The sequence below is a fragment of the Topomyia yanbarensis genome, chromosome 3, assembly GCF_030247195.1.
Source record: "Topomyia yanbarensis strain Yona2022 chromosome 3, ASM3024719v1, whole genome shotgun sequence".
NCBI lineage: Eukaryota > Metazoa > Arthropoda > Insecta > Diptera > Culicidae > Topomyia > Topomyia yanbarensis.
Genome location: NC_080672.1, coordinates 267,197,109 through 267,208,958, shown reverse-complemented (window position 1 = coordinate 267,208,958; position 11,850 = coordinate 267,197,109). Strand labels below are relative to the sequence as shown.

The 11,850-nt window shown below is 42.2% G+C and overlaps 1 protein-coding gene across 2 annotated transcripts; it reads right to left on the bottom strand.

Moving 5' to 3' along the window:
* Window positions 1-1,003: 1,003 nt before the first annotated feature.
* Window positions 1,004-10,198, bottom strand: LOC131689421 (microfibril-associated glycoprotein 4-like). Of its 2 annotated transcripts, none has more exons than XM_058974500.1 (4): window positions 10,015-10,198; window positions 9,782-9,939; window positions 1,496-1,752; window positions 1,004-1,433 (listed from the first exon to the last, which is right to left on the bottom strand). In XM_058974500.1, exons 1-4 carry the CDS (start codon window positions 10,143-10,145, stop codon window positions 1,026-1,028), a joined length of 954 nt encoding a protein of 317 aa, XP_058830483.1. In that variant the 5' UTR covers window positions 10,146-10,198; the 3' UTR covers window positions 1,004-1,025. The 2 variants fall into 2 exon arrangements, with proteins under 2 accessions (XP_058830483.1, XP_058830484.1); XM_058974501.1 differs by having other exon boundaries at window positions 1,496-1,740.
* Window positions 10,199-11,850: the final 1,652 nt, after the last annotated feature.

The following is an 11,850-nucleotide window of genomic DNA, read 5'->3' as shown; positions in this document are numbered from 1 at the left end:
TGAAGCCGTTGTTTGTCGCTGAAAGTCAAGTAAGCTATTTAATAGAAAGAAAAGGAAGGTTCCGCGGGTCAAGATAAATGATGATTGCGGTGGAACGCTTTTTGGTGAGGTCACAACACTGATATTGAATGACATAGATGGCCGATCAATAGTACGAGGTCATAGAGTAGCTTTTTATATCATGAAATACACACAATGCTTAGCAACCGACTCTGTGCTCATCGTTAACCTTCCGCGACTTCCGGAGTGCACGCTGCTCTAAAAACCTAGCGAAATCGTCTTTGCGTAACAACGGCTGCTCAGTTAGTGGGCCATTTGCGCAACTTTCAGAATGTTAAGACAAGTAGACATCAGGACAATCCATGAGACGTTTCTGATCAGCTGATTATTTTTTGTTTACTTTTTCTGACGTTACTCCGAGGGATGCGACGTACGACAATATCGTTGATTCGATCCAAAATCAAACGAATCGGACTAACGAAAGACATTTGTCGGACGAGTTTACCTGTTCGCAGGAGTAGACTTGTTGACAGAACCCACCGCTGAATTGTAAAACAAACGTCTTAAGGATTGCCTAATTGAGTGTCTTTGGATGAAGTCGATCAATACTTTTATGGAACCTAGTGGCCGATGGATTGGTGAGAAAACTTAAAGAGCTTGGGTTTCCGACAAATGACGCTATATGATTTGATACAGTTTTATGTGTTGTTGAGCAATGGTGTCTTCACGCTGGACTATCAGTTAATCCAAATATAACATCAATGGTGGTTTACACGCAACGAAGTATCATCGATTCCAGAAACAACTAGTGATTAAAACGATCGCTACACAACTAAAATAGCCAATCCGTTTCGAAATTAATGGAAGAAATATCTACTCAAACAATTGTTTATTCACAGTGAATCTTTATTTCTTATTAAATTATCGAATTGGAAAAATTGAGAATATTTTTAAAATCAAGATTTTGTGATAAACATACATTAATACTAATTCAATGCCCCCAATCTTTTGTCCCACATCCTAGCTCACTTGCCCTGAATGCGCCTGATCATCATTCGCGTTTTCTTCAAAGTGTGCAAATCGCCCTTCCACTTGCGCCACACAATCATCTTGTTCGCTTCGAGGTTCGATCCAGGTGGAACGAAGCGAGAATTCAGATTGCTCGTATGGCAAGACTTGTACCACCACGCTCCGAAGAAGGTCATAGCGCAGCTGGTCGGATTCTCATCGTTATCACTATCGAATGTCGAAAACTTTGCTTTGGCGTGATAAATCAAACTGTCATTGGCGGATCCGCTATAGGTTCCCAGTTTGATTAGGTTATACATTTCTGCCTCACCGCCGATTGCGAAACTCGAGTATCGAGCGTAGGCTGTTTCGCCATGAAAATCTTCCATTACAATAGCCAGTTCGTAGTGGTCGGAGTAGGTTATCTGAAAGAATCGACATTTGTTGAGCAGAGGTATCATTTAATCTAAATTCATATGATACTCACTTGATGCAATTTTTCCAATCCAAGCCAGAATTCACCATCGAGAGAACCAAATCCTTCCTTGTATTCCCTCCAGGACCGATAGAAGTCGACGGCACCGTTGTACCGATTCTGAAACACCAACCAACCGCCGCCTTCGAATTCCTGGTCGCAGTATACCTCGAACGGAGGCAGGATACCTCGAAAGATATCCACGTAGTAGGGTGCAGATTTCCGGGTCAAAATCTGATCACAGGAGCGAGGATGTTCTGAAATGGATTCTAGAAGGTTGGTCGAAATATCTGACCCATTGTTTCTATTGATGTTACCGATGTTATTTTAAACTTATTAGGCATAATCCATAAATTACGTAGCATTTTTTGAGAGATTTTTAACACCCCATCCCCCATCATAGCATTTCGTCACAAACCTCTGAATACCTCCCTGGTAATTACATAGCTTGACGGTAACTCTCCCCCTCCTTGTCACCGTAAAATTAAAAAAAAAATGATAAAAAACTATGTTAGTTATTCCACATTAAAAAAGCTACGTAGCATTACATGACCCCCTGTCGTTACACATGATCACAGAATACAAAACTCCCCCTCCCCCATATAATGCTATGTCATGCTCATTTATGGATTTTCCCCTACTTGGTATGCGGATATATTTGTCGAATTTGGCATTTTTCTATGCAGCAATTATTGTAAAATGTGCGCATACCTTTCAATGTTGTAACGACATTCAATCAGCAAGGGAATGGAAGGCGTGGAATTTTTTTTATATTAAAGAGCCATAGTACTCAAGGAAGAGCAAAGAAGGGCAGGAAGTTTAGGGAAACAACGAATAGGGTCATATGAGCAAGCTTAGAATTTCCCGACGACTTCAGTGGTGGGAGGCGGGTCGGGGTTTCAGCGTGAAAAAAAAATTTCTTTTTAGATTTTTTTAAGAACTTTGCGTGAAGCGAATTAATCAAAACTTTCGTACATTATAGTGTATTATTTTTAATAACATTCTGTAATTTTTCTATGCAAAAATATCGACAAACGATTCGGTTATGAACTCGGTCGGCTTTTTGTAAAACGTCTCTGGTAAAAACATGATTTGCGGTGTTAAATGCCACTCCAAAACTACTTAACCGATTTCTTTCAAACTTTGCATACACATTCTATGTAAAAAATACCTAACCTCTACGTTGAGTTTTTGAAATAATTTTTCAATTAAGGGGATGTAGCTTACTGGTTAACCCTCCGGAAGTCGCGCAAATGGTTCACCGAACGAGCACCCGCTGGTGCCCTCAGACGATTTCGCTAGATTTCCAAAACAGTGTGCACTCAGTGCACTAGCGCGACCAGGGATGCCAACGGTACCGGTAAACTACATTTTTTTCGGTATATTTACATTTGCACAAGCCGCTACAGAGACGCATCACTACAGCTCTTGCCAGAACGGTAGCTAAACCGAATACATTTTTCCGTACAGAATACATGTTTGTTTTGCTGCTGTACTCCGACTGCTCGGTGAGAGTGTGGCGTAGTAAAGTTTGTTCTCTCGCTTTGTACACTTTTCTCTGCATAGTCAAAGGGAGAGGCCCTCACACGAAAGCGTTAATGCCGGTCGTGGCGTAAGCGAACCGCATTCATTGTCGTCGTTTGTGATTAAAAATATTGAATGGATTAAAAATATTAAAAAGTGTAAAACAAGGAAAGAGATGCTGTACCGCTCGCGTCTGGTGCAGTATTTTTGTCAGTTTACTGCTTTGTTTACAGACTGCCGTACAACGCTGGGCGTCCTGCACTAGCGAACGACAGCAGCGTCGAAAGAGAAATGAGAATGGAGGCAGAAAAATTACAGGCACAGAAAATGTAGGCATTTTGCATCCTTGAGCGCGACTGCCGGAAGGTTAAATGAGTAGCTCAATACGCTACACGCTGCTTGTCATAGCGCCAGAAGGCGGGCTCAGAGAGCAAGATCGGAGAATGAGAGAGCAGCATAAGTGACAGCTAGAGACGCTTTAAAAAGCTTAGCAAGCCATAAGTAGTTGTGCTGAGAAGTAGACGCCAATCTTTGGAGAACGTGTATTGAATCGTCATGATGAAAATGAGAGCCCGTCGACACCAGTTGAAGTATGTTCGGGTAAGCTAAATATAATTGTTGAGGGTCTCTTCCGGAAGCACAATCCAACTACCTTTTCACTGACACCGTACTGCAAAGAAGAGAGAACAAATACACACGAGTGGCAAGCGACTAACGACGAGCTCAAAGAAGCTGCGATCCCGGCATATTTGGACATGTTCAGGATGCTACGACAGAAATATTTAGATGATGGAAATTTCCCCGAAATGTGGAAGGTACAGAAGCTGGTATTGCAGCCAAAGTCAGGAAGGTTACCGGGCCATCCAGTCTCGTATAGGCCAATGCCGCAGCGCTGCACAGAAGAATGAGCCAGATCCAGAAGAGCTACCTCCAGAGTAGAGTACTGCTGTACGAGATGAACGAAGAGCAGCAGTCAATGCGAGTCGCAGCGGGCGTTCCTCTGGGTTCCATTATCGATCCAACTCTTTGGAACAGGAGTCTTAACACTGCGGCTGCCCGGAAGAGTGAAAAAATTGCGTTTCGTGGACGATGTGTCACTAACAGTGATGAGTGAGACACTTGGAGAAGTGGAGGTGTCGGTGACGGAGACAATAGACGTGATCGAGAGCTCGATGAACGAGGTCAAGCGACAAAAAGCTCACCACAAGATGGATGTGTTACTGGTCAGCCAAGCGGTTCATCGGATACACATCACCGTCTAAAGGCACGTGATTGCATCGAAGCGTGCACTGAAGTAATTGAGAGTGATAATCGACGACCGATTGAGCTTTAACAACCACATTGATTACACCTGCAAAAAATCAGGTGTTTCGTCATCGATACTGCGATATGGGCTTCCAACCTGGGGTACAGCGCTGAAAACAAAGCGGAAACTCGAAAAGCTGAAAAGGACATTCCGGCTAGTGGTCGTACGATTGCATACAGAATGATATCTTCGGAGGCAGTATGCTACAATCAATGAAACGCAAGAAACGTGAGGAAGATGACGAGAATCGATTCGATGGTGACATGGCAGCAGGAATGGAACAATACAGAGAAGGGAAAGTGGACCTACCTGCTCATCCCAAACCTTTCGACGTGGGTCAATAGAAAGCATGGAAAGATGACCTTCCACCTGAAACAGCTCCTGTCGAGCCAAGGCAACATCAGGAAGTATCTTCGTCGGTTCGGGTACGCAACGTCACCATTGTGCCCGGAGTGTGAGTACGTCGAGGAGACACCGAAGCTTATGGTCTTCGAAGGTCCGAGGCTTGAAGCAACGTGCAGAGAGCTTCTTAAAACGGGAGGACCGGGCATCAACCCGGATAATGTAGCCTACAGAATGGTAAGCGATGTAAAGACGTGGAACGCAGTCAATGGAGAACTCTCCGCAGGAATAAGCTAGATTAACCGCCAAAGAACAATCGAAACGCCATGCGAACCGCTTCCCGAACAAACGAAAATCCCATAATGCACCCATGATCATGGTCCAAATTCACCCCCACTGCATGGTATTTTGATAGTGTTTGCAATGGGTTCAACCCATGAAAACACCATTCTCATGGTCCGGAAGATCCCATCGAAAAGCCATATTCTGGTGTATTTATGGGTTTTTGAGACCATTTCATGGTGTTTTGGTGGTTGTAAAATTTGGCGCGGACCATGTTTATAGTATGTTTATGGAGTTGTATGGTGTTTGAACCCATGAGAATTTGCCACGCTCCATCCGGAATCGCCAGACCAACCACGCCTTCCTTACCGGTTATTCCGATAGAAATATAGCGAAATCCAAAGAAGAATTGGTAGTGGAAAAACTTCTTTCGCCAGGGAATTCTCTGGCAGCGTAAGCTAGATTCATCGTTGGGGACTAGACTGAGTCGCAGGTTATCGGGGCACCAGTGAACCGGAATCGCCGAACTGACTTCGATACCTGGCTGATGGGCTCCGTTTCTGGAGAACTTCTCTTGTCGGGGAACTCTCCGTCGGAGTCCATCGTCGGGTACTAGACCGAGAAGTTCGCGAACAAGTCGGGGAGCTGAATAGCTCATCAAGGAAGTGGCACAAGAAGGGAACTAAAGGGCTTAAAGAAGTTGCGGTGCTAAACGCACACGGAGTCATTTGGGCTCAAAAAGTTTTGAATCTGAAACCGGTGAATCGGTATCGGGAGAACTTCATTTGTCGGGGAACTCTCCGTCAGCGTACAGTCAAATTCACTGCCGGGAGCTAGACTGAGTAGACCACGACGAGATACCGCCAGTCGCGCCGGCGCTGCCGCAAACCGGACACCCCAGTCCACCGGAATCGCCGAGTCGACCCCGGCACCTGGCTGGTTTGCTCACTTTCGAACTTCTCTCGCCAGAGAACTCTTCGTCGGAGTAGGTTAGATCCATCGTTGGGGACTAGATCGAGTAGTTCGCGATCAAATCGGAAGCTCAACGAGGAAGTGGCACGAGGGCTCAGTAAATTAGACAGTCTAAAGTTTTCCGTCCAGATTGTCCTCGTAGAGGAAGTGCACTAATTCTCGACCCACAGCTAGGTTTCCTAATACCATACAGAAATTGCCACGTTGTGTTGATGGTCGAAAACTGGTAGTGTGTCAAAAATGGGTGCTGTAACTCTACTGAAAGAACTAACTACTAAGTAATTGGATAGGAGTGTGTGCTGTTCATATAAAAAACCTGTTTTAATCCACCTAGAGGTGCAATTGTGCCTTTCTCATTTCTCCAAACTATGATTTAATAGCTGGTTCGTACAATATAACTTTATGGAAATGTCTTTCATTCTTATTACACTTGGTAAGTATATATAAGACCACCTTTTTGCATTCATCGCGGTATCGGTTTGAATCGGAGTTTTCTATGTGATCGACCTCCACAACCCGTAGCTCCGGTGCTGGAAGTCGGATGGAGATGGAATTTAATATCAGTTTCTGGGGACGCAACACCTTTCATTTGAGACTAAGTTGAGCAAATCTAGCCATTTTCGAGAAACCAATATAACCGTTATTCTGACTTTGGATGCTTCCGGATCCGTCGATGGTGGCCAGTGTGGCCAAAGAGACTTTGAATGATTGTTGGGGACCTAGATCTACAAATTCAACAGTTGTGTTTACATTTTGGAAAAAAATCACCTTTTTACATTCATCGCAGAATTCGTTAGAATCGGGATTTGCTGCGTGATCGTACGTATCACCCTGTAATTCAGGAACCAGAACTCGGATCCACACAAAATTCAACAGCAGCTGATGGACCTTTCATTTAAAATTAAGTTTGTCAAAATCGGTTCAGAAAATTCCGAGAAACTGATTTGGAAAAATCAACAAATTTTGTTTTGTAACCATACTCTTCAACTCGTAATTCGGAACAAGATGTCGGTTGAAAATGAAATTCAATAGCAACCTATGGGAATATTATACCTTTCATTTGAATCTTAGTTTGTAAAAATCGGTTCAGCCATCTTCGAGTAACCGATGTGGACATTTTGTTAACAAATCCGCACATACACACACATACATACACACATACACATACACATACACACATACATACACACAGATATTTTGCGATCTCGGCGAACTGAGTCGAATGTTATATGAGACTCGGCTCTCCGGGCCTCGGTTAGAAAGTCGGTTTTTGGAGCAATTGCATAACCTTTCTATATAAGAAAGGCAAAAGAATAATATTTAATTAGCTTAATAAGCATGAGTTCAATGTTATCTTCATGTGATTATAATTTGCAAAGGTTGGTGGAATGCGTTTGAACGTGTAGGGAATGGGGGTTTAGTAGAGTGGGTGTGGAGGATGCGTCAGAAATCCTTCATCTTATTTCGGTATACGGGGTGGATGAAGGAAATCTGGGCGTGAGGGTGATCCAAGAAGAGGGGAGTGATGAAGGAGGGAGGTGTAATGGCAAGGTGGGGAGGGGGGGGGGGAAGGGGCGGCTACGCAATACTCAACTGCATATTTTGCCTTCCATTTGAGACTTGGTTTGAGAAAATCGGTTCAGTCATCACCGATGAACCGATGTGACTTTAATTGTGGAATATTCCCGGAATTCCGGAATCGTCGATAGTGGACAATATATTCAAAAAATGTTTGATTGGCAATCAGTGATCTAGATCTACGATTAGAAGTAATTTGGTGACCATTTCAATAGTTTTTAGCCTCTGAGGTATTACGATTGTACCGATTTATATGGGAAATTCCAGTGTATCCTTACTAACACCCCTGTAACTCCGGAAGCAAGAGTCAGAACCGAATGAAATTCAGCAGCAGTCAATGGCATTACTGTATCTTTCATTTGAAATTAAGTTCGTAAAAATCGGTAGAGAATTCGTTGTGGAATGGGTGTGATATTAGCTTAGGAACTTGGCGGGTTCCCCGAGGGCGTCATGAACCGTCATAGGTGGCCAATGTGGTCAAAGCTGCTTTGATTGATCATTAGTGATCCAGACCCGCAAACTAGAGTAATGTTACATCAATTTTAATATGTTTTACATCATTTGAACATTATGGTGGTACCAGTTTATATGGGAATTTGCAGTGTAACCGCACTCTTCAACCCGTAACTCCGGAACCGGAAGTCGGATCAACTAAAAATTCAATAGCAGCTTATGGGAGCGTTATACCTTTCAGATGAAACTAAGTTTGCGAAAATCGGTTCAGCCATCTCTGAGAAAATTGTGTGAGTTTAAATGACACACACACACATACACACACACATACACACACACACATACATACACACACACAGACATTTGCCGATCTCGACGAACTGAATCGAATGGTGTATGATACTCGGCCCTCCGGGCCTCCGTTAAAAAGTCGATTTTTACAGTGATTGCATAGCCTTTCTTTATATGAGAAAGGCAAAAACCTCTTCTCCAAGTAATGCCTTAAGATAATGCCGGGAAGGAATCAGGTTCCCTGAGTTGTAGGTATTGTTTTCCTACTCAGGTTGTTTTTGAACATTTTTTCTGCTCTCTAAAACCATATATACATACATACATATATTGTATCTATATATACCAAAAATATTCATATCCCCTACCGAAAAGTTTTCTTACTACGCCACTGAGCAGGTATCAACCATTATTGAGAAATACTAAAAATTGTGGAACAAAGAAATTAAATTGGCTATATCTGATTTTCGTTTGGACTGCACTTTTCAATCCCTCACTTCTTACGACCAGGCATTGCATTTATCTCTCATATGAGTAAATGAGTCCGGATAATTTGCTACTGCGACAATAAAAACTCACATTTTCACACTAAAGGTTATTGGCACTCACACAACTTCTCCGGATAAATGCAACTTGTTATTTCTCCGGTTAAATAAAACCGCCGGAGAATGAGCGAATGAGTTTATCACGGTATCCTTTTTGCGCTCGCTGCCATGCTGTCGCTACTCCAAAACACGAAAAAACAAGTCTATCGTACTTCTTTGCCACTATTCTTCGAAATTAAGTGCATATTTTGACGCTTTTATTGATTTCCACGAAATTAAAATATTCTGGTTGCAGTTGAAAATCGAAATATTGAACTTGCGCCTTTCGATTTTTCTCCTTTTTTTAGCGTGCGGAACTAAAGCGCAACTGGTGTAGATGATGCGCAAGTTGATTCTCTAACATATACACAAGATGCGCTTTAGTTGCTCACTCTTCAAATAGGGAAGAAAACGAAATGCGCAAGTCAATTCTTCGATTTTCAACTGCAACCAGAATATTATCACCTTCTCCGGTGAGAAGCAAAAAATTAAATAAATTTTATCCAGAATCGTGGGTGAGAGAGAATTACAATGCCTGCTTTCGACGCTATTTTTGAAAGGGCTGGGAGAAATTTTCTCATTGTCTCTTGTTTACTCTTGTTTCTTAACCCTTCGCTTAACTTTTAAATCTTACCAGTACCAGTTTACCAGTACGTATAATACTATGTTCACACTACAGAGTTAAAACACGTTATAATAATTACCAACAAGAAAAATGTCATCAAGATAGCGTTAAAACATGTTTTAACTCGTAGTGTGAACGTAGTATAAGCCTGGTTTAAACATTAGTCGATGGTACAGAATTCGGTCCTAAAATTATTTCACCTGAGTGACCTGACCAAAAATCTTCAACAGATTCATGGACGAGAATACGTTCGCATTTTTAAGAGATAATATTTCTGGTTTGGTAGCCTAGTTGCCTTTAAGCCCAGGATCCTTTTTACTTTCCATCAATACACTTAAACCAACCTGTTCCGGTGGTCGAACTCACGCGACCTTCCGCGGCACTTCTCGTTTTCCCATCAAATTTATTCCACGCCACACTCTGAATGTTAGTCGTCAACGTTTGCAGATCACTTCGCAAGCTTTGAGTATCCTCCGTGAATTTGAGTTTCGAGTTGAGGGCACTGCAATTGCGGGTTTATGAAAGTTTAATCTTTCCTTTTCTGCTTATCAACACAGCTGGTAGTATTGGAACTTACACATTTTCCAAGCTTTCCAGACGAGCAGCGAGTAGCTCATATCCAAAAGTACTACAACAGGAAGGCACCACATGTGAAACGGTCAACAAAACGAGCCAACAGGCAAACGTTAAAATTTGTGCTTCGACCATCGCGTTGAAGGTTTTAATATTTTTGAAGATCTCCGACTAGTGACTAGGTTGAATGCTTCCAAACGACTGCAGCATCTCGTGCATGTAAAAGCCAATGTCAATATTGGCTGCCCCGTGCGGAAAAACCACTCTCCAGTTCGTAGGGATTTTCGGCGCAACCACTCACAAGAAGCAGCAAGATTAAAATAGGCTGGGCGAAATCATCTGAATTGATGACTAAACTGGCGGATGTAAACTGGTCTTATAGTTAATTTAATTGCTTCGGCTTGCTACCCCATAATGATGCTACACAAAAATTTAAAATTTTGAATGTTTGACTCTTTGTGAAAAACAAACTGCTCGAAAATATGCCTACAAAAAAAACCGATCGCGCTCACAGCCGCTAGAAGTGCTTTCATTCATGTTTACATTGCGCATCGATTGGGTTTCCGATTCTCATTTGCTTGCACCGATTTAACAGCTCATGTAGCTTTCTAGGTTAATGCTTGCTACCAAATAAGGCACAACAGGAGCCACCAGAGTAAATTGCTCGAGGTTGCTGAACCTTTTTGAAGATTCCCTTTTCGTCGCTGGCGTTTCGTTGTGCGTCTAGCGGTGGTAAGCCAGCCGGTTGCGACCTGATCCCCATTATTGGTGAATGGCAATGAAATGGTCACATCATAAACGATTGCACTTTCAACGGTAGCAAGTCTTTTGCCGAGTGAGTGATGTACTGTTTGTACCGACCCATAGGGATGGAATGTTGATTGATAGAAAGTAAAATCACTTTCTTGATTCATCTGCAATAAAGGTTCAGCTTGACTAAATGGTTCAATAACTTTCAATTTCGTACGTTATTAGGTTAAGATTTTATTTACCTTTTTGTGTCTATTGATTGTACTGGTAGACTGGCTTTATCAATATCTACAAGTATAGTGATTTGACTAGAGCCACAACTCGAATTCTTGACTTCTGGAAGTATTTGATAGAATAATTTGGTTCAGAGTAGGAGAGCCAGGAGTTAGTTGGCGGAATCCTCTTTTTTAATAATATTAGACATATGGCGCTGTCTCTCGTTGTGTAGGGGAAACCGAGGAGATTTGACACAGAGGAGAGTTGGAACAGTGTCCACTACTAGCGAAACAGTACCGTTAGGGATAAAACAATAATGCATTTGTTTTATTTATATCGTACCCACAAACCCTCCGAGGGTCTGCCCCAAAAGGAAAAAGAGCGTGTCCGGATAAGAATAAGAAGAGTGGCAGATTTGACAAACGCAAAACAGATTCTAGATAATCTGCAAAAGGTGTATGCATGTCTGCACAGTAATATTTGTGGTGGCAAACGCTTTGAGAGGCTGAAAGCACTAGTTTCTATATTCAAAACATTGTTTTAATTAATTTCGTTTTTATTAACCTCTTTTTTGGGAAGTGAATCAGTATTTACGCAATGTCGATCTTGTCAATCGTAAAGCCAAAACTCTCGCTTTGCGTATGCCTATACCTTATCTTGTACATCTTGGGTTTTCACGTCACTTGCAGTTTGACAAGACCAAAATTTGATGTTGGAACGGTCTATCCCCGAGAATGATCATAGGAAGGGCAATCCCTCGTCCAATACACGCCAACCACGTTAAATGAGTCGTTGAGTATTTACGGTAAACACACTGCAAAAAATGAGCAAAAGTAAGTTTTCGTTATTTTCTTTAAATTGTTATAAATAGGAT

Bases quoted from the DNA above. Each gene is read 5' to 3' on its own strand.
- LOC131689421 (XM_058974500.1), bottom strand. From the start codon at position 10,145: ATGGTCGAAGCACAAATTTTAACGTTTGCCTGTTGGCTCGTTTTGTTG. The intron at 1,753-9,781 runs GTTGGTTTAAGT...CCAACCTTCTAG, and splicing joins GAGTTCGACCACCGGAACAG to AATCCATTTCAGAACATCCT. The intron at 1,434-1,495 runs GTGAGTATCATA...CGATTCTTTCAG, and splicing joins GATTGGAAAAATTGCATCAA to ATAACCTACTCCGACCACTA.